This window comes from Oryzias melastigma, linkage group LG8 (assembly GCF_002922805.2).
Source record: "Oryzias melastigma strain HK-1 linkage group LG8, ASM292280v2, whole genome shotgun sequence".
NCBI classification, from domain to species: Eukaryota; Metazoa; Chordata; class Actinopteri; order Beloniformes; family Adrianichthyidae; genus Oryzias; species Oryzias melastigma.
In genome coordinates, this window is record NC_050519.1 from 20,641,803 (window position 1) to 20,663,222 (window position 21,420).

The 21,420-nt window shown below is 38.2% G+C and overlaps 3 protein-coding genes across 6 annotated transcripts in view; all 3 read left to right on the forward strand.

The window, feature by feature from the left end:
- foxred2 (FAD-dependent oxidoreductase domain containing 2) overlaps window positions 1-2,899 on the forward strand; it is a 9,661-nt gene extending 6,762 nt beyond the window's left edge. The window contains exons 8-10 of the mRNA XM_024273107.2: window positions 1,228-1,454; window positions 1,527-1,697; window positions 2,115-2,899. Of these exons, the coding sequence (XP_024128875.1) occupies window positions 1,228-1,454; window positions 1,527-1,697; window positions 2,115-2,350 (634 nt within the window). The 3' untranslated portion in view covers window positions 2,351-2,899. The remainder of the gene's footprint in view (window positions 1-1,227; window positions 1,455-1,526; window positions 1,698-2,114) is intronic.
- A 143-nt stretch (window positions 2,900-3,042) lies between these two features.
- ankrd54 (ankyrin repeat domain 54) lies at window positions 3,043-10,675 on the forward strand. The gene is made up of 8 exons (XM_024273105.2): window positions 3,043-3,735; window positions 4,872-4,919; window positions 4,990-5,088; window positions 7,831-7,902; window positions 8,032-8,079; window positions 8,417-8,541; window positions 8,620-8,727; window positions 9,955-10,675. The coding sequence occupies exons 1-8, from the start codon at window positions 3,369-3,371 to the stop codon at window positions 10,027-10,029; spliced, it is 942 nt and encodes a 313-aa protein (XP_024128873.1). The 5' UTR covers window positions 3,043-3,368; the 3' UTR covers window positions 10,030-10,675.
- A 127-nt stretch (window positions 10,676-10,802) lies between these two features.
- On the forward strand, window positions 10,803-20,877 carry hmgxb4a (HMG box domain containing 4a). 4 transcript variants are annotated; one of them, XM_024273101.1, is made up of 13 exons: window positions 10,803-10,898; window positions 11,541-11,625; window positions 11,791-11,927; window positions 12,017-12,092; window positions 12,172-12,753; window positions 12,830-13,030; window positions 17,306-17,484; window positions 17,558-17,639; window positions 17,716-17,780; window positions 17,852-17,948; window positions 18,142-18,305; window positions 18,380-18,502; window positions 20,307-20,877. In XM_024273101.1, the coding sequence occupies exons 2-13, from the start codon at window positions 11,604-11,606 to the stop codon at window positions 20,349-20,351; spliced, it is 1,773 nt and encodes a 590-aa protein (XP_024128869.1). In that variant the 5' UTR covers window positions 10,803-10,898; window positions 11,541-11,603; the 3' UTR covers window positions 20,352-20,877. The 4 variants fall into 4 exon arrangements, with proteins under 4 accessions (XP_024128869.1, XP_024128871.1, XP_024128872.1 ...); XM_024273103.1 differs by having other exon boundaries at window positions 18,148-18,305; XM_024273104.1 differs by having other exon boundaries at window positions 11,791-11,897.
- The last annotated feature ends 543 nt before the right edge of the window (window positions 20,878-21,420 follow it).

A 21,420-nucleotide genomic window follows, 5' to 3' on the forward strand; every position in this document is an offset into this window, starting at 1 on the left:
CTTGGGTCTGGTCTTCCCATATGCCGGTATTATGACAGCGTTTGTTTATTAGGAAGCTATTCTCCAGCAGTTTTTATCATCCAACTTATCTTTTTAGTGTGATCCTCTTCTCAACATTATGAATCATTCTGATCATAAATTATTGTCCAGTTATTGTATTAGCAGAATAAACTCAAGAGTTAAAATTATTAATTTAAGTTGATTATTTTGTCAAAAAATTATATATTAACGCAGCGCTAAGGGAAATATAATTGTAATTCTCCTTGAATATCATAAATATAGTATATGAGATACATATTAATATTAATGGACATAAATGCAAATTATTTTAAATCATGTCACCTTTTAAGCCTTTTATTTTTTAAAGCTTCATTATGTTTTAAAAAAATATTCTTGTTCTCATATGTTTTAACAAAATAAAAGCACATCTGCTCTTATGATCTGGCGCTCAGCCCAGTCAACCACTAATTACAATTTATAGAAAAGCAATTTTTGAAATATTTATTTTTACATTTTAAAACTTTAAACATTTCAAACCTATAAGTTAATATCTCAGTGGCCAATCATATCCATGATCCATCCTGAGTAGTACTCTGTGTTTTCTTGTGCATGAACACATACTGTAGATAGTCACCTTTTTCTTTTTAGGATCCCTGTTTTGCTCCGAGTCTACAAAATAAAATAAAAAAATCCTTTTGAAAATGTAATGATTTACTTTAGAATTTAAAGTGTCGTTAGTTTAAACACTGTAAAAATATTGCTTTTGTGGAAATTCCTATTTACCTTTAAAATAAAAGCAGCTTAAGACTTGCTGTGCTGATGGTCCTCATCACTAGTTCACTCAATGAGTTTCTGTAGATATGATATCCAAAAGTGGCTAATAAAGCTACAGAATTGTTGTATTAAATGTGTTCTTGAAAAGCTCTAGTGGTTAAAAACCATATCCCCTTCATTGGTTAAAACTAAGCCCCTTTTGGCCAAATGTAAATGGATATACAAAAGAAGTTGTTTAATATTTTTAATTTTAAAAAACTGTCTGTATGTCTGCGCTCAGTCTGCAATCCGCCTCCAGGATTTTTCCATGAATATAAAGAAACAAACACCCCCCTAATTTTTCTGTGTTTAAAAAGATAATGTATGGCAGACCAGATGTTTGATAAGTATGATAAAACTACTTTATTTGAATTTGAAATAAAACGTTTGCTTCTCTCCCTGTTTGATTCCCAGCCTTCACTGTGAGTACGTGGAGGAGTTTCTGCTGCAGGCCTTGCCACAGTTCTCCACTCTTTCTGGTCATCAAATTTCCAGGCATGGATTCATCGTCCTGGTCATGCAGTATGGGAAAAAGAAGATAGACTATCTGGGACGTGGCAGGGCAGAAACCGACTGGACTAAAGCTTGGAAATCTAACTTCCTACACCCTGTTTTATATTATTATGACAGACTCCCCACGGGTGAGTAAACTTGAAGTAGATAATAACATGTTAGTGTGGATTTCCTTCATCTGTTTTTTGCTTTTGTTCCAGAGGAAGAAATGAGGATGCGTCCTCATGGCTGGCCTTTGCCAAGACCCAAAGCGATTCATCACATGGTTGAGGACTTTCTGACTGAGTGGGATGGTCCTGTATCCCACATCCAGCCGCTGAGAAGCTTCTTGGAGCACTGTGTCCAGACTGACCTCAGGGCTTTTTATGCCGGTAAGACAGAAAGGGAATTATCAGCTCCTTAGAGTCATCTCGCACTTTAAGACTCACTCCGATTACCTTTTGATATATTCTTGAAAGTGTTTCCAGTGGTTTTTACACTTTTATTATTCTGTTTGTAGCCAAAAAAAGGACAAAGTTTCTGCAGAGTGCCAGTAGTTCATTAAAAATTTGCCTCCGAGTTGTGGGTGGGACTAAAAGTCTTCCGTTTCCCTTCCAGTTGCTGAGAGCTCTCTGTTTACGTGCTCTTCTGTTAACTTACACAATTTTCATTGCTTTTAATGATAATGCTGTTAAACGGATCGATATCCTACCATCATGTAAGAAATAGCTTTTTTCTTCTGTTTGTTAACTTCTCAAGACAAGAAGTCAGCATATGCTTTTGATTCTGTTTATATCTGTTTTCTGTAGAGTCATGCTTCCGTTCTGCGCTCACCCACCGCAAGCCACCGCTGTTTTGCCAGGAGGGGTACTTGAATCGGCAGGGCCTCAGTCAAAACTCTCAGCTTTTGCAGCATGTTTATGATACTGGACCCCCCCGACCCCAGCACCATGACGCGGGCTCGTCAGACGTTAACCCAGCATTCCCCAGCTACCTGGCACCAGCCGGAGCATCTCTGTCTTCAGGACTGAAACTTGACCTCTGATAGCTACATTAATGCTACTTAGTTGTGGGAAATAGCTACCTCCATCATTCATATTTATTCCTTTTATATACCAAAAAAAAATACATGAAATACTATCTATTGTATCACTGTTTACTATCCGTATTTGCTTTCTCCTCCTCAAAAAAAATATAGCATTTCATTTATAAATATTACATCACTACATGTCAACATTCCTACCTTTACATGATTTGAACCAAAATGATATTTATAACTCTTTCTTTTTTTTACCAGGTTCAGAGGTGTACTTTCTAAAACTAATGTTTGCTTGTTTTTTTGTTTTTTTTGTTTTTTTTAGTTCTTACTCCTATGAGATTATATTTAACTATATAGTTAAGTAACAAGCTGGTTTAAACCACTTCTTATCACTGGAAAGGCACTTTGTCTCTTATCAGCTTTATTGTCTCTCATAAATATTTATGTTTTTTACGCTTTTTTGTCATTTCATATCATGGAAATCTATACAGGTGGAGGTGAAGTGTCAAAAATTATAATTTTTATAAAAAAATAAATATTAAAATGTTTGTAAAATAGGACTGCAGACGGCTCTTCTTTTAATATTGAGTATTTTGTGTTACTGTGTCTTTAAAAGTGTCTCGTCGCTGATTGGTCCACGAAGGAGCACTTTTGATTGGCTGCGTGGCTGCGCTGATTCTATTGGAGTGGGCAAGTGAACAACGTGGATTCTGATTGGTCATAACGGTTCAGAAAGGTGACGGTGCAATAGCAGCGCGTCTTACTGCTTTCACACATTGAGATGGAAATAAGGGGACATTTTGGTGTAGTAAAGCGAAAACTGTCCACTATTTAGATATTTCTATCTGGAACGGAAACAGCTATAAAGTAAGATTTGTTCGTCGACGCATTGTAACATGTCGTCAAGAGTAGCGGAGAATACGGGCGCTGAATTCAAAGCTGACTCGGGTTAGTTTCCTCCCGGGTTCGGCTGGAGTTGGACTGAGAGTGTTATGTAAAAATATCTTCCCCATGCTGGTTAGCTATGGACGGGTGGAGCGCCGTCGTCGCTTCTGATAGTAGCGGGTCCGGCTCCGAGGTTGCCTGTGGAGCTGCGGGTGAGATGCGTGTGGAGGGGGTGCAGCCGGGGGAGGCGGAGAGGATGGAGGACGTGGGGAGCGCCGCTGTGGGGTTTGGGATCAGCGGCATAGGGGAGGGGAAAGTGGTCCTGGGTCGAGTCGCACACAGAGACGACAAAGAGCTCAGGTACCTGCACCTGTTATGGGAGCCGGGACGAGGCGAGGCCGACGCGGCGGGAGTGGCGAGCAAGCTGGGGAAGATAAGCGGGAGCAGGGCCCGGAGACAGCACCGAGCCGCGCGGAACCTGGGACCCATTGGGAAGGATGTTTATGGTGAGGCTCCACCGTTTTTGAATCTAAAAACTTTATTGTTAAATTCTGTAATAACAAACCAAGAATCTTCGGTTTTTACAAATACAGTTCTCTAAATACTGATTTTTAAATACCATTATGTTTTTGTTATCAATGTTTAATAAATGTCCATTAACTGAAATAAAACAACCATTTTCTACATTTAAAATCACAGACAAAATCAGTATTAATTTAAAGATGTATGACTCTGTAAATGTTTAAATGTGTTGATCTATATAAATAAATAAATATTTTAGGGGAAAAAAGTAAAAAATTATGAGTATACTTACAACTGTAAGTTGTACACAAAAGTTTCTTGAAAAGTGATGTTTGAAAAATCAGTTCAAGTCTTAAAGATTTCTATAGTAAATCTTTTCTTTAGAAATGTTTCCATTTGGAGCAATAATTAACCAAGTGTGTTTTATAAGTGATGTCATACTTAATAATAAGTCAAAACTGCATTTTAAATAAATTTTAAATAAAATAAATTTGTAAGAAAAATTGTGTTTTAGATTATTTCTGATGATGTTGAACAATCCAAGCTAACACTTTATTTTATTTTTCAACCTTCCAAAATGCAGAACTCTACTTAATTTATCCATACAGTGAGGGGAAAAAACGGCACTAAAGAATATTTATTTATAAATTGCAAATAAATCCAGGCACGAGGTGGTTAAACCTAATTAAACAGAATTTCTTAAATCAGGATTCCTCCCTTAATTTTGTTTCATTTAGATTTTAATTGTAACATGTATTTGTTGAAGTTTAAATGTGCTTCTTGTTTAAACTTGTGTTTCTGTACTTTTATTTTTAATTTTTCATTTGGGAAAACTTGAGTAAATTTATATCAATTTTGTGCGATATAAACAAATGGTCTTGCCTTAAGCAGAAAAGTGATTCTCATAATTTTTGTGAGTCTAATAGTTACTGTGAAAATTAGAAGCATCTTTGATGAGGTTTGTTGTTGGACCTTGAGTTTATAAACAATTGCAGTATAGTGTTTAACCATCATCTTGGAAGTTGTTGCTGTAAACATTGTGACCTTTTGTTTTCTAACTGTTGCTGATCATGAGGTCTTCGTGTCAGTTACATCGCTGTCATTTTGAATATGTCCACAGCTGCAAAACGACTGAGGGACGCAGCCAACAGCAACGACATTGACACAGGTACGAGCTGCTTTGGAATGCAAATGAAGTGGTGTGAGGACAGAAGGGCTGAAGTTCTGTGTTTGTGTAGTGCGGAAGCTCCTGGAGGAGGATGTGGACCCCTGTGCTGCAGATGACAAGGGAAGAACAGCTCTTCATTTCTCCTCCTGCAACGGCAACAACAGCATCGGTAGGTGGAAGGAACTCACCCGAGGAACTGAGCATGTGCACTTCATGTTTGAGTTCTGCTGAATGAAGAGAAATCCACTCCAAGGACGTTGTTGACTTGGAAGATTTACAGCAGACGTTTATGACATGAAGAGCTAATTCAAAATTTTCTCCTTAACAACTGTGCCTTTGCCAAGTACAATGTGAACTCTGTTGTTGTTCAACTTTCGGCTCATCCTGTCAGGGGCACCATGAATCAGCTTTCACTGATTTTACAGTTTCACGCTGGATGCTCCTCCTGACACAATCCTCTATTTTTAAGGTGTAGAGAGATCCAGTTATGCAGCAGAATGAAGGGTTTTGTCTAAGGATCCTCACTGGATTTTAGCTGATTTCCCGACCTGAGATCTGAACCCAGATCCTTCACCAGCTACCTGAGCTATCCAACCACCTGTAATGGGAACTTTAATGCAAAGAAATACATAAACATTTCCAATATATCTGAAAAAAAAATGTAATTCACACAAATACCTTTTTTGAACATATTATCTCAAAATTGTGCTTTCATAACACAATTGCACAAAGAAAATAGTTGAAATAGTATTGGAACTATGTCTGTTTAAAAACCAAAAGTACTGCATTTGTGGTTTGTCATGCTAACGCCAACAGGTGGATACATCAGAACAACATATCCTGAATATTTCTAAGAACTTCACAACCATTAATTAAATAAATAATAATAATTAAAAAAGTGTATGCTTTTGGCTTTTTTATTTTTGTTACATGATGAAACAGAACCTGAGAAACTTGTAGTTCATTTTGTGATGATGCTTTTATTTCATGTTAAACTAAATGTTTTTACTTTTTCATTAGTTTGCTATTTATAGTGATTTAAATTTTCTGCAAATGGACAGCATCATTCTTCATTTTCATTCCCACTAAATGCAGAGGTGATCAGCTGTAATATTAATTTGAAAACTTCTTCACATTTCATATTGACATTTGGCAGAACAGAAAGTAAGTCTGAGTTTAGTCTGATCTTATTTGGTTTTTATTCAACAAACTGAACTTATCAATCAATTTTAATTTATTTACAATTAAAAACTAAGAAAATACAGAAAGGAGAAAAATTAAAACCTACAGCTACACACCCCCCACATTCACCCCAAACGCATGTAGGCAGGAATAAATGACTAGAATTATAGAAGAGACGTAAGACTTGGCTCTGCTGTGACGAAACAATAGATCAGGGATCTCTTAAACCAGCAGCAGATCAGCCACAGAACATCACCACAGTGACCACCAGAACCAGACAGCAACAGGTCCACTCCACAGCCATGAGGCTGTGATGCTGGACCCAAACCGCTCCAAGACGAGCGAGCCCTGTGACAGTAAACACCGAACAAACCAGCAAATATCCGTACAAAAGATTCTCATATGGAAATATAACTTCATTAACGTCAGCGATGCCAAAAACATGAACATAAAAAAAACAGCTGTGCAGTCATAAACTTTTGCTTTAGGCTCTTCCCCCCCAACGCTCCATCCACAGACACGCTAAAATGACCACAGCTGTCATCTCATCAGCAACAGTTTCAAAACGAAGGAATTATTACAGCTTTTTAATTTCACCGCGGCAAACTTTTTTTTTCCTACGTTGCGCGTTAATTTAAATCGTCCGGTCATGAGAGCTGACGCAGAAAGTAATGTGTGTTGTGTGAAACTATAGTTTTATTGAAAAAAAAATGACGACATGGGGGAACAAAGATCATTGTGAGAAGAGATCATCGCTCTTTTCAAATCCGAAAAATAAAAACTGACAACAGATGAAGTGCTTATTGTTGTCACACTCCAGAGTGCCACTGTCTTTCCCTCCGTGTGCCCTAGATTGACAACCTTTTTTTTTTTTCTTTTAACTTTATTTTGTCTGATTTGCTTTAACACTGCACTATTGAGAGTGGGCTAAATGTCAGATGTCAAGACCAAAGTATGGAATTAATTCAGTTTAGATGCAAAAATCTGTTCTGCTTGCCATGATCTCCTCTGCTGTGCGAGTATTTTTTGCTAAAAATATTAAAAAAAACATTCACCTATTTCTGTCCACTGGCTCTGAATTTGCACTTTTGGCATCATGCAGCTGCTAAGTAATCAACACAGATGAGTATGAATTGACTCTCTGGATCCTCTCTGAGAGGACTGACAGAACAAACCTTTTAAAGTTCTCATCTTTGAACTACAATTAGAACGTTTTTCAGTCATTCAAGCAGAAAACTTTCTGTAGTGAACCAACTTTTAATAAACGATTTCTGTGCTCGACTTAACAATGTAGAAAGGTCGATCATCATGATCTTACCTTTAACGTCTTTAATCATCTTTTCCAAACCGTCCAGAGTGTCCCTGCTGGGAAGAACTTTCCTCCTTAATCCAGCTGTCTTTTCATCGTCACCATCAAGTATCTGAATTAAACAAAGAACACTGATGTTGAAATGTTCCTTCTCCTTCTGAGGTTTACAAACGGCTATCCTTTGGTCCGTCTCAGACAGATCAATATTCCCACACTGCAGACGCAATTTTGTTGCCTCACATCCTGTTTTGGTTCTTGCAGCTAAAAATCAAACATTCATTTGTCAAGCATTGTTTTAATGGCTAATTATTTGTTTCATCCCTCTTTGTTATTCATATCTGCAGCTTTCATTGATGTAATATACCTTAATTTTATCAGATTTGACAGACTTTCTTCTAAAATGTCTCATTTGTGTTACAGTGCAGTTACTGTTGAGCTTTGGTGCAGACCCCAACCAGCGAGACAGTCTGGGGAACACCCCTCTTCATCTGGGTGAGAGCGCCGGCGGTTCGTCCGGTTCAACATGGAGCCGTGTGCTCATGCATGTGTAGAGTTCTGGGCTTCCTGAGCTTTTAAAACAGACGTAAAGCTTCATCTTTGTGCACGTTTGTGTTCTTGCAGCTGCCTGTACCAACCATGTGCCTGTAATTACCACATTGCTGAGAGGAGGTGAGGTCACCAAGAGTTTTTTTTTTTTTTGAGTTTGAAGAGTGCATACAGCCTTTATGTGTTCTTACTTTTTGGGGGATTTAATCCAATTGCAACCAGTTGACCCAATTTTATCCTTTAAGTGAAACTTTACTAAAATCAGCTAAAAAGTTCATTCGAATTTGATTTTTGCTTTCGGATTTACAGTTTTTAAACTGTGTTTAACGCCTCAGGTAACAACAAAAATTAAGTATAAAATATATTAGTCTGAAATAATTTAGAAAATCCATGAATCCTTATATTACAGTTAAAATACAAAGTAACTGAACTGAGTTTTTGTTCCATTGCTTCTCTTAAGGAGCCAGAGTGGACGCCCTGGACCGAGCGGGCAGGACCCCGCTGCATCTAGCTCGTTCCAAGCTGAACATTTTGCAGGAAGGAGCTTCACGCAGCCTTGAAACCCTGAGGGGGGAAGTCACACAGGTACGTGTCTGGCCTTTTTAAAGTCATTCGGTCTGCTTCTGTCTGCATCTTTTTCTGATTCCGTGTGTCCTCGAGCAGATCATCCAGATGCTTCGAGAATACCTGAACTTGATGGGCCAGAGTGAAGCTCGAGAGAGGCTGGAGCACATTTCCACACGGCTGCAGCACACACGCACCAAAGAGCAGGTGGGAATCGCTTTCCTCTGTTCTGAAGGAATTTTTCTTTCATTTTTCTCTACAGCATTGATTCTGTTAAGTTTCAAAGCCTCGATCCTTTCTTACCCTGTTATCTTTGGATACTTTTCAGTTTCTAGACAGGATCATGTTTGGCTCTAGAATATTGTTGAGGAGTTTGTAGTAAAGTGTAAAGATTTCTGTTCCAAATAAGCCCAAATCACCATCCTTCTGCTGCCATGCTTGGCAGTTATGGGGTTTTGGTGCTGATAATTGATAATTCTTTGATAAACTGCCCAAAACCTCAGCTTCAGATCAAGTTCTTTAATTTATTTTTTACTTTTCTTTTACAAGTTTTCAGCTATGGTAATACAACATCATCTTAACAAAATAACAAATAGGAGCATCACCTATGAGACAGAACAAAAATAAATAAGTATGGTTTTACAGTGGTTTTATTCACTACTATATTATAGATTCAGATAAAGTCGGATCTTACTGGTTTGACATACTGAGTTCATTTTGTCCATTGTTATGTTGCGGATTATATTGATCCATTCTTTCCACTCTTAACCACTTACTTGTGATCGTTTTTTTACGAGCAACCAAGAGAGTTGCCATTAGTCAGACCAAGTTCTAACGGTCTTTGGGTTTGTTCAGATACACCTTCAACCCTTTAGTACAGGAGATGTCGCCGGCAACCCAAAATATAACACACTCTTCAAACTATTCAGCCGTTTACACGGTTGCCATAATACCAACGGATTCTGGAACAGAGAAAAGCCACAATATAAAGTGTTGGATATCGGAGCACAGCTGTTCTTCTCTGCGTCAGAATCTGTTAGTTCATAGTGTTTCCTCACTACATTGCTGTTCACCTTTCACAGTCTCGCTGTTTTCACTGATTTATTTCTGTGCAATTTTTTTTTTTTACCTTGATAATCAATCTCCTCCGTGCTTTGCCTCCTGTACAGAATATGTTTGGGTTGCTTTATTTACACAAATCCTCCATCCAGATCAGATCTTTGTTTTTGTTCTATAATACTGGACTTATTTTACTTTAATGGTGTGATCTGTAAGAGTTTAAACAAAAGAGAAAGGTGTGAACATGCTCGTGTATGTCTGAGAAAATAGTAGAAAGTGTATAATTAAATTAGTAACTCCATTTTAAATCTTTCTACTTCATCAGAGGTTGTGTTTTTAAGGTGCTCACCACTATTACTTTATTTTCTCTTTCAGGTGGATGAAGTGACTGATTTGCTGGCTAGTTTTACATCCCTCAGTCTCCAGAAACAGAATTTGGGTGACAGGTAGAAGATGATAAACTTCTCAAGTCCTCAAAAAAATTGTCTCCAGGCAAAAACGGAATATTGAAGCTAAAAGGATCGATCTCACATGCAAACCTTAAGCCCTGCTGTGTTCTACATCTCTACACCTAATGAAGTCAAGGCACCATTTTTTAAATCTGGTGTGCTTGCTACCACATTTGCTTTGTTTGCTTAAAGTATTTGGCCATAAATCTTAAAGTATCAAAAAAGTGCTTTATTTGTTGAATTTTGCTTTAAAATGCAGATGTTCAGTCGGAAACTATTGAAGTAGGGCTCTTCTAGAACATTAACGTGCCCTTATATGTTTGCATGAGAGTAGTATTGAGTGTCTTCTCATGAGTTGTGTTTTCTTGCCATTAATTGTAAAACTCTGGATTAATTAGGAAACTAATTATTGAACAGTTTTCTTACTATTTTTTAGTTTTTATATCAAAAATTGTCTTTTTTGTTGCTTTGTTTTTAATTTGCATGTTTGTAAGAGCATTCTCTTGTAAAATGATATGAATTATGCTGTAATTTGAAATTGTTGTGAACCAATGAATAGCTTTAGTTATATTTGTGCCAAATTATTGTTGATGCTGCTTGTGTTGGTCAATTTATGTCAAATAAATGTATTTTTTAAAAAAAGTTAATTATTGGCTTGTTGTTTTTTATGAATTATTGCAAATAATAAAATGTGCTTTTGTTTACGTTATGTACACACCAACAGAGAGTTATAAAGTAGGAGTACTCATTGAAGTCTTCCTTCACACAAATTGGCGGAATTGTGTAAGCCCCGCCCCTTCGTATACGTATTGTTGCTTACTGATAACAAAGATGGCGGACGGACCCGCGTAAATTGACGATCCCATTGAGGTAGTAAAACTAAATAAACACATTACTCTCTGCCTCTGGCCATTGAAAGCTATACATACAAGCTGTATAGAGACGGCGGACATATAAACAATCCAGACTGCACGTCAGTCGCGGCGTTTTCTCCACTTAAGCCAACCTCGGCCTACATAGTAGTTGAAGCCTCGGACTTTCCTTAGCCATTTTGCCTATCAGCTGCACGTAAACTCGGGGGCACGTAATTACGCCGGGGGCACGGGAAGCATTGAGCTGCTAAAGTAAAAAGAAAGGGGGTGTGTTTGTGTATGTTTGCGGGAGTAGGCGGGAATTAAATTTTTGAATGTTTCTGTACTCGTTTGTTACTGATTGATTAACTAGCAGTTACAACTTTAGCTTATGTTGTCGTTTTTTTGGCTTGAGTTGCTTGTCTACTTTTTTTCATACACCAAGGCGACTTGAATCGGGTTTCCTGCGTGGGGAAACCCGGTGAGGGACCCACTGTGCTCATACTATGACAGGAGATGACATTTCAAGACAAAGAAATAAAAAAAATCAGCTTTTTTTTCTTGATACAGCATGCATTTCAGAGACAAACAACTTTCTGGCCATTTTTTAGCTCAACGTTCAGGTGTTTTTCATAAATTCTGTCTCGTGTTTGTCTTACAGGTGAGAACCTGCTGTTACTGTTGTCCAAGACATTCCAGGACAGGTGATCCTACAGAAGAAACCATGTCATATGAGGAAATAAAAGGTAGTTGAGCAAAGGAAAGCCAGTCTTCACTACTTCTGTGCAATTGAAGTAAATATTTTTTATGAAAATTAAGTGAGAAATTGAACTAATTCCTTTAGATGGACTTTTTACAAAATATAAATAAACCCAAATCAGAATAATTTTTTGTCAATTAACTAATTTTAGATATGGGGATGGAGGGAGACCGAGGACTTGTTGCCGGGCGAAGCCAGAGGGAGAAGAGGAGGTCCTACAAGGATCTGTTACGAGAAGAAGAGGAAATCGCTGCCCAGGTACGAAAGACATCCAAGAAACGGCCGAAGGTAAGTTTGCTGATGTCTCTGTTTGGATACACGGTGTTAATGCAGAGTATTACGGCTGAAATGGACTCTCTCTTGTTGATGCATAACAGGATTCAGAACTTTTCATGTTGGGTGGGGACTCGCACAAAAAGAAGAAAAGGCATAGTGATGACTACTATTACAGGGGTGAGGGGTTGTACAGCTGGAAAGTCATGAGGCGATGTCACAAAAGAAGAAAATATAATTTTATTTGTGTTCTCCTCAGACCACGAGGGTTCAGGACCACCTCTTCATAAGAAAAAGCACAAGTCTGCAGAACGCTCCCCAACTCTTCATTCCCCGTCATCGTCGCATTCAACAGATACAGCGATGGGCCTCCTTCAGGCCATTACCTCTCCCCTCGCCACAGGCTCAGACCCCAGTCCTCATTTGCACAAAAAACCCTCCTACCCGCCCTTCTCCTCGCACTCCTCCAAGGAGCGGAAGCGCGAGAGCGGGAGCAGCGGAAGCATGAAAGGAAGCCACTCCTTCTCACACTCCAAGTCCATGTCCTCCTCTTCCTCCAAGAAGCACTCATCATCGTCTTCAAAGTCGTCTCTCTTTCACGGCGGAGTTCCCAAAGAGGAGCCTTTGACTTTACGTGAGGCCGACGGGCTGAAGATGAAGCTGATCATGTCTCCAGAGAAGGAGGACCCGGAGAGCTTCCCGTTCGCGTCGCACTCGTCCAAAAGTGGAGTGCGGAAGGAAAAGGATAAGGAAAGAGGACAGACATCAAAGTCGCCCAAAAAGAAGCTGCAGCAGAGTAAAGAGCCTCTCCCTATTGTGGGGAAAGAGGTGGAGGTGGAAGGTACATCAATCGAAGTCGGCCCCTTCTGTCTCTTTTGCCGTGTTTGCAGATTAACGTCCATGTCTGTGTCGCGCAGGTCACTACGGAGGTGGCATGGGGGATGACAGCTCGTCGTCTGGGGGAGAGCTGGAGGCTGGCGAGCTGGTTATAGATGATTCGTACTCGCACATGTCAAAAAAGAAGAAGAAGAGTAAGAAAAGTAAGAAGAAAAAGGACAAAGAAAAGGACAGACAGGAGAAAAGTGGAAAGGAAAAGAAGCACAGCAAAGGATTTGGAGGTGAGTCACTGCACAGACCAAAAACTTATTTGTTCTACCAAACTATTCAAACATTATTATAAAGTATTATTAGATGTTTTTTTAGGTTTTCAACTGTAAAATAGACCTTCTGTTTATCCTTTTAGAAGCTGATTTAAATATAGAGTGCCTAATACCAACAAATGCAGTTTTTGAACATTTGAAGAAACTTTTTGCACCCTCAAGTCCATTTTAAAGACACAACTGTAACTTTAATGTCCCACTCCATTCATATTTTGATCTTTTGTAAAAAGGTTGATGCAGTTTTGATGTGTCGTTTTCTAGAACATAGTTTCTGCAGAGCAGCAGGAGTTCTTGAAAAATTCACCTCTGTCTGAATTATAGGTGGCACCTTTGGCTCAGAGTAACCCTTCCCATCATCCCTTTGTTTACACTCTCTCCCACTAGCTTACAGCCCCTCACACCTCATGCTGACATTAGTGGTGCAACAAACACGGTTAGCAATACTCAAGCTAGTTTTGATCTAGATTTTGATCAGACGAGGAAAACAAAGACGTTCATGGATCTATTAGTCTGCATGTGGATGTATCAGAATGGAGTGGAGCAGGAAGCTTGTGGCCTGCACACCTATGACACTGCTACAGGTTTTTTCAAACAGCATGTTTTCTTCTGCTTCTGATGTACCACAATTTGAATTCAGAAATATAATTTTTAGCGTAATTCTCATCATCATAAAAGTGCCATAAGAACATGTTAAAGACACAGTTTTTCTTGAAGTGAGTCTTTAATCCAATAACATAATCCTGGCAGCAAAATAAGAATGTTGTCTGTTATAGTCTGACTGAACCGACCTGCTCACCAATCACAAATGCCGTCATTTATCAGCATCCACAGTTCAACGCTCTGTCACTTTAAGAAACCAGAAACAGGAACATGTGTTTTATCTATCTTTTAATATTTAGGGCAGCCATCTATTCATAGAGAGGGTTTTTTGTCCGGACATGAATGCTGTTGTTCACGTGTCTTCAAGTTAGCTGCACTTTGCCTAAAGCGTTTTACAGTTCAATGGATCTTGTAGAGAATACTCTACTTTGTCTTAAATATTGACAATTTTTTGGGCAGGAATTCTTTTGTCTACATGTTAAGGAAATGTTAGTCCCTCTTTGATTTCTAACAAACATTTTATTTAGTTTTAACGATTTTTAGTTTCTGAGTATTATGGTAGTGAATTGTCACGGATGGAAGGTTCTGGTTGGATCCTGGTTGTGGAGTTTGCATCTTCTCCCTCTGCATACGCACATTTCAGTCTCATCAGTTGTTATCCATCTAAATGTGCTAAATTTGTTCTGTGGATTTGACCTGTCCTCAGGGGAAGCAGTGACCTGCAGTCACAGCCATGTGGTTTAACCCTTTATCTTAAGTGTCAGGCGAGCATCCTAATGTCAGAGTGTTTGGTCTTTGGTTTGACCCAACTGATTTTAATCTATATGTGTGCACTCGTCTGTTTGTGTGAGCATGCACGTGCGTGTTGGTTCATGCGTCTGTTTGGGCGTGTGTGTGCCTGCACATGCAAGTGTCTGTGATGCAGTGCTGATCTGTGACCCCGCCCTCACTCTTTAGTGTCTGGGATTGGCTCCAGCATCACAGGGGATGCCGGATTTATGGGGTATAGAGAATGGCTAGAAGATAGTTTTTATCATTTCTGGCATCATATTTTGCTATCCTTTTTCAAAATAATTTTGCAATAATTCAAACTGAAGTGACTATAAAAGTGTAGATTAAAAAAAAATGTTAGTTAAACAAAGTATGTGTGTTTAAGGGGGAAAAAACACTTTTTTGCCTAATAGTTAAACAGTCCAAACTGCTTAACTGTATTAGGTTTCTGTTCAGCTCGAATGATGAGCTGCAGTAAATATTCCAGAGTAAAGGTGTTGTTTGCTTATATAAAACATTACATAAATGCGCTGCTGTATAAAACTAAAGCAGTGTATTTACCTTACACAGCAAAAGTCATGATCACTTTTTAATATTAAGAGATGTAATCTTTTGGTTTGTGTTCGCTGTTGTTTGGAAGTTACATTACCATATCTTTTTATTTACCAGTAAATTAAACTTTTGAAACATTTAAATCACAATAATCCTCAAAAGTTAGCAACTGAATGCATTTCTTCTTTTGCTTTTCCTTCAAATTCACCCTTTGTGCTATTATTGTTGCTATGCTAACATCAAGACTCTAGGTTTCTTCTTTGATTTCTGTAAACACCGCTATCAGATGAAAGTTAGTTAGTTGGGCCGCCGACAAGAAGTCGATGTCATCGACTAATCAACTATAAAAAAATCGTCAATGCTAATTTGGTGTAGTCAACGCGTCATTTTTTTCCCAGTTTTTTATGATTATGATAACCATCGGCTGCAAAGTCATTGTGAATCTTCTTCTATGGTTGATCTTCAAAATAAAGTGTCAGTGAGGCTTCCCATTTTCAAAGTAAAACTAGCTAGTTTGTTTTCTGTGGTTGAAAAAACGAGACGTAAGTTCCGTTTACTGACATGAGTCCTGAGCTTTAGCTGATTCTGTTGTGGAAAAAAGCAGCTTTTCACACGGCTTCACGCAGATTTGCTTTAGAACATTATGTGTTGTAGAATTTTGAGGATGGAAAAACGTTGGAGAACATTTTCAGGATTTGTTGTTAAATTATCCAAAACAACAGTGATGTTTATGTTTTGTTTACTGATAAAGTTAACCCCCTCCCCCCCAAAAAAAAAAAATTGTTTAAAGTGAAAAACACCATTTATTTCTGTCTAAATCTTTATTTATTTTTTGTAATCAGTTTTGTTGATTCTGATCTGTTCTAAAAAAAAGTATAAATGATGGTGAATTAGGCTATTACCGCATTTTCCGATCTTTAAGTCACTCCGAAGTATAAGTCGCAAGATCCAAAAAATGCACAATGAAGAAGAAAAAATACATATATATATGTCGCTATGGAGTATAAGTCTCTATGGAGTATAAGTCTCTACGGAGTATAAGGAGTCGCGCTTCTAAGGGAAAAGTCCAACATTTATGAACAAATTCAACAAGCCCAACATAACGTTGCATTTGACACCAAATGTGATTCATGCTTCAAATTCAAGTCCGCTGCCTCTTGTGGTGTGCGTCTAATTTGATATTCAGTGCTCGTCCCAAAATGTGTTGATAAACTAGACACTCCCATTTGCGTGTAGAGAAGCTGTCTTTTAGCCTCTTCGCTACATGATGGAGGCTCTGACTGTATATCTCTTTTAAAATGCATGGAAGATACGGACGATGTTGAGAGGTTATGTTAAGAATTTTAAAGAGCTGCACAAAAGCATCTATAATCACGTCTCCATGTCTGGGTTTTTCAGTCTTTTTCTTTTTCTTATGGTGATCGTTACCTTCTACCCAGTTTGATGGCTTGTTGTTCTTCATTTGTCCAAGGAGATAAAAAAAAATAATAATGTCTTGATGCAAATAAGAAAAACATCACAAAGTCCATGAGGAGAACGATCAGATTCTCAGCCATGTTTGTTTTGGACGGCACTTCTTCTGCGTTTCTGTCAGCAGCAAATACTGACACACAAACCTACAGTGCCCTCTAGTGGTTATTGCTAGTGGGTTTTAAAAAAAAAATACAGTCGCACCTCTGGCCAATCTATAAAAAAACAAAAACACAATTCATAGCCAAGAACATACAATACATACAATTTTCATTTAATGCGCCCAGTAAAAAGACATAGCCAATTATGACTTTTTTTCTGCCATATAGCTTACCTGGGACCTTTAAACTTTTTGTTTTATCTTTTATAAGGTGAAATTGAAATTCATGAAAGATACATGTATTAAAATAATTAAAAATAGCTTTTTCAGCTATTAGCTTCAGCACTTTCAGCTATCGATTTCAGCTATCAATTCAGCTTTTTAGCTATCGATTTCAGCATCTTCAGCCATCAACACTGCTAGCATCTTCAGTCGCCAAATTCAGCTTACAGTTTTAACACTAGCATTATCGCAGGTAATGCTATATATCTAGTTTTTAGGTTGTTTAAAGCTAATGGTGGTTAAGATCTGTGCTTTACATCCAGTTTGCACATGACCCGATTAGTCAACTAATCAGAAAAAATAATCGGTGATAGTGATAGTCGACCATTAAAATAATCGTTTGTGGTAGCACTTAGCGACAGCCCTATTGGCCACTAAAGATCTAACATCTCAATGAAGTTATAAAAAAATGCTGAGGAATGAACGTTTCCTGACTTTTCTCATACAATTCTCATCAGACTCCTCACGAAGTCACAGTCACTCCCATCCCACTGTGAGCCACAGCGCTGTCGGCCCGATGTACGCCATGAGCAAAGCGCCCACCCCCCACCACCAAGGCAACAACACAACGGCAGAGAAGAAGAAGAAGAAAAAAGACGACAAAGACAGAGACAAGCATGACAAGGACAAAGAAAAGGTAGTTGCTGTTCTTTGATGCTTGGTTTTATTTTTCTTTTAGCTTAAAGTCTATTTACTTTATCTTTTTTAAGCCCAAGAAGAAGAACACGACAGCGTACCAGGTGTTTTGTAAAGAGTACAGGGTCAACATAAACGCTGAGCAGCCTGGACTCGGTGAGCAAACTGTCCTCCCGCCACATTCGTCTCCATCCGATTTGAAGTGTTAACGTAGTTTTTTGTTTTGCCGCAGACTTCGGGGAGCTTAGCAAGAAGTTGGCTGAGGTGTGGAAGTCGATGCCTGAGAAAGATAAGCTGGTGCGTCTGTTTAACCGTCTTCTGCTGGATGGGAGTACACGTTTGCTCACAGAATGTCGCTCCTGTCACAGGTCTGGAGGCAGAAAGCTCAGTACCTGCAGCACAAACAGAACAAAGCGGAGGCCACCACCGTGAAACACAAAAGTAGCGTTGATGTTAAAAGCAAAGGTACGCACAGCACCGATTTGTTAACTCCTCTTTGTCTTTAAGTGGGGGAATTATTGCAACTGGATTTAAAATCTTCTTCCTTGAAACGATTTGCCGAACACCGTTCGGCAAATCGTTTCAAGGAAGACGATTTTAAGTCCAGTTGCTAACTTCAAGACAACACCACCGTCATCAACATAATTTGTCATGAAAGCTGCAGGCGCAGGAGCAGCGATGGTGTCCCCCACCCGAACGCCAACCACCATTTCACTGTCTCCCGCCCGGATACCGGACGTCGATCCCATCGATGCGGCAGCTCACCTGCAGCTGCTCGGAGAATCTCTATCTCTGATTGGCCATCGACTCCAGGAAACAGAAGTGAGCGTTGCACCGAACAAAGAGCCTTTTTTTCCTGACTATTCCCTCCCTGATGTGGCTCCTCCTACTTTCAGGGCATGGTGGCGGTGTCGGGGAGCTTGTCTGTCCTGCTGGACTCCATTTTGTGTGCGCTGGGCCCGCTGACCTGCCTCACCGCACAGATACCACAGTTAAACGGATGTCCACGAAACGTGCTGGTAACGCTTTGATACGATGTGTTATTTAGTTGGATTTGTAAACGCAGTGAAAATGAACTTTAGTGCTGTGGTCCCCACCACCGTGGGTCAAAAAAAAGAAGAATACACGCTGTGACTTAGATTGTTTCTGTTTCGTTTATTTTCTGATCCTAAAGGAAGTTTTATTTTGAAAAGATTCTGGATTCTGTTCACAACATCCGTCTTTATTTTTAGTAGCCTGCTAGTCGTTTAGATCATTTAGATTTTGTTTAGCAATTAAAATAATTTATAAAATTTGACTTTCAGTTTTGTTAGCCTTGTTAGCATTATTATTATTTAGATATTAGCATGTAGCCTTTGACATTAGCATCATTTAGCCACTTTGGGCTCTTTTACACTTTATTCAATAAATGTAGCTTTTATTTTAACAATTTTTAAATTGGTCAGTTAATTTTGGCTGTATATGCAGGATAATGTATCCATTATTAGTGTGTTTGGGATCTTTTAACATTATTTTTGGTGTGTTGAAAGCTGAAAAGTTAAAAATTTATCACAATTATGAACCAAAAAAAAACAAGGCTGAGGTCCCCCTCAGCCCAGTCCCCCCAAAACACACACTGCAGTCAGTAGTAGTCCCGCTACCGGGCCGGAAGAGCGGCATATGCTAAAGGTTTACTGGTCCTACACAGTTTTAACATAGTGTTCTGTAGGCTAATTAAGGGCGACCACAACAGAGCCATTTTATACAAGCATAAGGATGTTTTCTACGCCTGTATTTAACAAAATTAGTTGGAGCTTAAGTTTGTATGTGATAAAACTTGTATTTTTACACCCATCTTGGGACAACTTTAGACTATGATAGTACAGACTAAACAGCCATTTTCTTATTGTAACTATCGCGGCTCGAGGAGTCAGTGACCGCACTGGGACGGAAGTTCCCACCCTCATCGATTTTCATTGGTCCTTTGTGTTAGCCCCGCCCCAACGTGCAACAACAGGGCCAAAAGTCTTGAAACGTAAAATTTCAGATTTGAAAAAAAAAAGAGTTGAAACTGAACAAAGTTTTGAAATTTAAATTTTGAGCTTTGAAACCTTAAAAAAGAACATTTGAAGCTAAAAACAATTAAGTTTAATTCAGAATAGCAAACAATTTTGGACATTTTACTTTTTTTGACCAAACACCAACATTTTTTTCCACATTTTTTATTTGGTTTTCAAATTTTTATGGCCCCAAAATAGCTCCATAAGCGTCCAGTTGTTAGCCTCTGCTTTGACGTTAAGGGAAAACCTTCATCGTAAAGTTCAAACAGCCGCAAACATTTAGTGGAGAATGAAGAATCAGTCAAATAAAGTTGATGATTTGTGGAAACTTGTAGAGAGACATTTGAGAATGTTTCTGCATTGAGGTAGACATCTGTTCAGACACTTTTATGTAAAGACAAATATGATCAATCTTTTTACCCTGAAAGATAATCAGTCTGGATTGAGAGTTAAAATGACATTCTACGGGAAAATAATCGAGTAATGTTTCTTTTAAGGTATTTTTTCAAATCAGAAATTATTTCTACAAATCAATAACTTTGTTTCATTGAATCTTCATCATCTGTATATAAAACATCTATTGATATGTTTAGACTTTTTTTTAAACAAAATGTTTGTAGTAGCATTTTATTTTGAAAATAGATTTTCAGAAACCTTAAAAAGGCCAACTTCATCTCCGTTTGGACCAGAAGGTGAACATATTGTCTGATTTAAACCAGTCTGAAAAAGGACCACTGCTTTAGATGAACCACACACTTTAACCTGAGCTCTTCTTTTCTTTCAGTCAAACACCTTGGATAACATTGCCTACATCATGCCTGGACTGTAAACGAGGATCGTGAGTTTGAAGTGGCGTGCTGTCGACGGTCCGTTGCCAGGGAAACCCTCGGACTTTAAACTTTGCATCAAATCTGTACAGTTCTCGTACTGACATGTTTTAAAGTGTATTTTTTTAGGAACGTCTCCCTTTTTCTAATTACTGAACTTCTTAAAGCAGACTCTGTCCAGAGTTTGCTGTCCGTGTCCCCTCTGCTCCATTTTACTGTCCAACAGTCGGTTTTATGAACGGATGTTTGCTTTGTGTAGTGTTGGAGGAACGCGTGTGAAGAGCGACTGCAGAAGTATGTCTGAATTTTTTTAAACTAAATTATGACAACACATTTTAAGTGTTATTTTCTTTCTATTGATGACAGCTGTCTTTTATGAACACGTTTAAAGTACTTATTTTATATATGTTTATTAATATACTGTGGATGCAGGATTTAGATTTGGACAGTGTAAAGGAATAAAAACTCAATAGTGCACTGTCTCATCAAACCTCAGCAATGGAAACATTAAAATATTGGTGCAGATTCCTCTGGAGTGTTTTTATTGATCACAGACGGATGTTCATTTACAAGATGATCGCAGATATTTGGTTTTAAGAAATAGGATTGATATGATTTTCTTTCATCTAAAAGAGGGAAAATGCAAGAAATGGTGGAAAATGTTGACATTTTTTATGGAGTATAAACAGGAGAGAATTTGAGTCAGATGCTCACTAAACTTTACAGTGTAATTATGTTAAAAAGATACGGTTTTAAAGTTTTAAAAATGTAGTTTTAGAGTGTTCCATAAATGTTTAACCTGTTTAGCCTGCAACCTGAGGTGTGATTTTAGATTTTAATCCCTTGTGCGATTGAGTTTAACACCCCTAATGTTTTACATCACAAAGTCGTCATCATCCTCTAAGAAAGAAAACAGAATGATTTGATTTATTTTTGCTAAAAATTATTATTAATAAATTATTATTTTTATTTCCAGGCTTTCTTTGTTTTGTTCAGCAGCATGTTCATATTTGGATAATTTCAACGGAATATATTTTATGGAGATTAAAATCTTTTGAGTTAGTTATAAAT

Coding starts and splice junctions, on each gene's coding strand:
- ankrd54 (XM_024273105.2), top strand. CDS start 3,369: ATGGACGGGTGGAGCGCCGTCGTCGCTTCTGATAGTAGCGGGTCCGGC. Junction 4,920..4,989: donor CAGCAACGACATTGACACAG/GTACGAGCTGCT, acceptor GTGTTTGTGTAG/TGCGGAAGCTCCTGGAGGAG. Junction 7,903..8,031: donor GAACACCCCTCTTCATCTGG/GTGAGAGCGCCG, acceptor GTGTTCTTGCAG/CTGCCTGTACCAACCATGTG.
- hmgxb4a (XM_024273101.1), top strand. CDS start 11,604: ATGTCATATGAGGAAATAAAAG. Junction 11,626..11,790: donor GTCATATGAGGAAATAAAAG/GTAGTTGAGCAA, acceptor AACTAATTTTAG/ATATGGGGATGGAGGGAGAC. Junction 13,031..17,305: donor GCACAGCAAAGGATTTGGAG/GTGAGTCACTGC, acceptor AATTCTCATCAG/ACTCCTCACGAAGTCACAGT.